General features: G+C 41.3%; 1 protein-coding gene across 1 annotated transcript; it reads left to right on the top strand.

The window, feature by feature from the left end:
* The first annotated feature begins 1955 nt into the window (after nt 1–1955).
* On the top strand, nt 1956–2612 carry LOC131155889 (uncharacterized). The gene is made up of 2 exons (XM_058109337.1): nt 1956–2278; nt 2375–2612. Exons 1-2 carry the CDS (start codon nt 1956–1958, stop codon nt 2610–2612), a joined length of 561 nt encoding a protein of 186 aa, XP_057965320.1.
* Nucleotides 2613–3340: the final 728 nt, after the last annotated feature.

Below are 3340 nucleotides of genomic sequence, written 5' to 3'. Positions count from 1 at the left end.
ATACAGTGGAAGTATGAAATGCTGATAGTTGTGAATATAGAGAAATGTGGAAATATGTGAAATATGGAAAGGGTTTTATGAAATGGGGAAATATGAAATATTGATATGTGTATACTGGAAATGATGAAACATGTGATATGTAATATTTTTTCATATATATATGTGTGTGTGTGTGTGTGTGTTTGTGTGTGTGTGTGTATTATTATGAAATGAAACTGAGAATATTGAAATGGAAATATTGATTAGGAAATACTAAATTGTGAATGGTGACTGTGAAAATTGGGAATAGGATCATTGCAACTAACAACTGCAATGCATATTGAATTTGGAAATGCTGATGTGGGAAAAGTGAAATAGTTGAAAAGAAAACCCTGATGGAATGGATATGTAAACCCCAGCGATGGGTTATGATATCGAGCACGGTACCAATGCTAGCAGATGAAAAGTGCAAGCACACGATCTCGTGTAGTGTGTGGCGAGGCAGTATGAATGGGCCAAAGGAGGGTTGTATATTACCCCTTGTATCCCATACCAGGGTATATAGCAGGCCATTCGTTACTACAAACAAGTGTATGGGATTATTTGATCTAACTGGGTTGGTCAACCGCGGTTAGATCCAACCTTTGGGCCACACAACCCTGACCATGGGGGGAAGCATGGAATGGAGAAAAATCCTCAGGGCAACCATGAGTTACAGACATGGCAGGATGGGTTACCGAGGATACTCATGTGCTAGAAATGGAAATGAAAAATTGAAAAGGAATGGAAATGGAAAATGGAAAAGAAATGGAAATGATAAATGAAATTGCGTGAGTTAATAAATAATTAAAGCGAAGTAAAACACACCGCCTGAGGGATTACCGAGTAAAGTGAGTGCTCTAATAAGTATCAGTTGTAGTTGAACCCGAGTAAATCGAGTTAGGCTATAAACAATTTTAGGGCAGAGGGAAGCTATCTGTATGGCGGGTAAGTTTCCCTATTCTAAGGAACTTCGCGGGTAATCATGGATTATGAACAAATGATTTTGGAAATGGAAGTAGAAGCTTATAAAAGCATGTGTTGTATGTCTATATGATTATGGTTGTGGAAATGTTATATTTTCTCAGAAAATACTATCACTGATATGTTATATGTTATGAAACAATGAATCTCATATTGCCGCACACTGTAAATAATTTATTCCGTCTTACTAAGATGTGTCTCACCCAACCATTTAAATATTTTAGGAAACTGAGATCGAGTTGGTGATAGAGCTCCCAGATAGGGTGGAGCAGGTACCCTGACATACAGGGTGAGTGTGTAAACTAGGGATGGATGATTCCCCTAGAGTTTTGTTATTTTGGGGATGTATGTTGATGTATAAAATTATGGTTAGTTGCCACTTTGGTATGTGTATTCACTATGATGTATGTATATATTTTGTGACTTCCGCTGATAGGACTACTAGTATGACCGTTTTACCCAGTAACCATCCCAAATCGGGTCGTGTTTAAATGGTATCAGGGAGGTGACATAACCGATATGTTATGTTGGTTGATATGTAAAAAAAAAAATTTGTATGAAAAATCGGGGCATCACAATTTGATATCAGAGCCTAGGTTTGGTTCTACAGACTTTAGTAAACAGCGAAATACAATATCATAGTATAGGAACGAATATTGATGAGATATAATCCAGTTGTTGTTAGAGGATGAGATTAGAATTTAGGGTTCTGTCTTGCAACCTAGAAGCAAGGGTTCTGTGGTTGTTTCTATGTTTTTCTAAGGATGACGATTCAAGGAAAACCATGGATACTATCGCTGGGTCTTGTTTTGGGTGGTAGGACTGAATTCTAAATGGGAACTGAGAATAATAAAATTGGTGATTTTAGAAGAATGTTTTATAAGTTATAGTTTGATGAATATATTGATTGTGTGATAATGATGGAATTTTGAGATTGGATGTTTCCTTTTACAATGAACTTTGGGAACAGTGACACGAATGCTAGGGGTGATGGAGTAGGACCTTCCAGTCTAGGGGGCAGAGATTATGACGCAGTATTGCGCAGTGTAATGACTAAGATGGCTAGGAATTCAGGGGAGCGGAGCTACACGATCCAGCATTTTACGTGTATGATACCCCCATCCTTTGTTGGAGGAGCAGACACGACAGTGGTTGAGAATTGGGTTCAGGACGTTGAGGACAAGCTAGTAGTGCTCTCGTGTACTAATGAACAAAAAGTGTCATTTGCAACATCCAAGCTTACCGGGGAAGCAAAACGCTGGTGGAGATCAACGAGGTTGATTGAGGAGCAATGACAGGATCCTACGCCGATGACGTGGGGTCGGTTTAAGGAATTATTTTTCGAGCGATATTTTTCTACTATCATCTGAAGCGCGAAGGCAGCAGAGTTCCTACACCTGACTCAGGGGCAGATGACAGTGCAGCAGTGCGCAACCCAATTTATTGAGCTGTCACGGTTTGCCTCACATTTGGCACCAGATGAGGGGAAGAAGGCAAGAAAGTGCGAGGAGGGCCTCAGACAGAATGTATTCGATCATGTCATAGATTTTCGGGCCCAAACATTTGTTAAGGATGTAGACAGAGCTTCCGTGATCGAGAGTGGCATGTAGAGAGGTGTAGCAGCTCAAAGTCAAGGGAAAAGGTTGGTACCTTCGAAGTTTCAGGCAGAGTCCAGTTGGGGGCCATGGAGGAGGCATGACAGTAGAGGAGGACAGAGACCAGGGGGAGGAGAACAAGCAGGACAGGGTTGAAAGATGCCCCCTCCTTGCTCCACATGTTATAGGAGGCACCTGGGAGAATGCCGGCTTAGGGAAACGACTTGTTGTCGGTGTTATCAGCCGAGACATATGACAAGGGATTGTCATGCACCGTTGGTGATAGTTCCTGCTCTGAGACCGTATAGAGGAGGTCATCAGACACCTCGTGGTGGTCAACAAAAAAATACTGCCCTAGCACAAGTTTATGCATTAACACCTGGAGATACAAAGGCGGCCGGAGACGTCGTGACAGATACCGTTTCAATTCTATCATTTAAAGCTACTGCATTGTTTGATTCAAGGGCGACCCATTCCTTTATCGCCCGAGAATTCGTAAAATTGTGTGGGTTTGAAACTCAGCGGTTAGGGTTTAGTTTATCAGTAGCTACGCTGATAGGGGTTGTGGGGACATGTGATAAAGTACTTAGCAATTATCGAGTGTGTATTCAGGGGAGGATTTTAATGGCTAATCTAGTTGTCTTGGATATGCATGGATTCGAGGTGATATTGGGTATGGACTGGCTAGCCGCTCACTATGCCAGTATAGATTGTCATCAAAAAGAGGTTGTGTTCATACCTCC

Source organism: Malania oleifera, chromosome 5 (assembly GCF_029873635.1).
Source record: "Malania oleifera isolate guangnan ecotype guangnan chromosome 5, ASM2987363v1, whole genome shotgun sequence".
NCBI classification, from domain to species: Eukaryota; Viridiplantae; Streptophyta; class Magnoliopsida; order Santalales; family Ximeniaceae; genus Malania; species Malania oleifera.
The sequence above is the reverse complement of the archived record's forward strand: the minus strand, read 5'-3'. Positions and strand labels throughout refer to the sequence as shown.

Bases quoted from the DNA above. Each gene is read 5' to 3' on its own strand.
- LOC131155889 (XM_058109337.1), top strand. From the start codon at position 1,956: ATGAACTTTGGGAACAGTGACACGAATGCTAGGGGTGATGGAGTAGGA. The intron at 2,279-2,374 runs GTTGATTGAGGA...TATCATCTGAAG, and splicing joins CGCTGGTGGAGATCAACGAG to CGCGAAGGCAGCAGAGTTCC.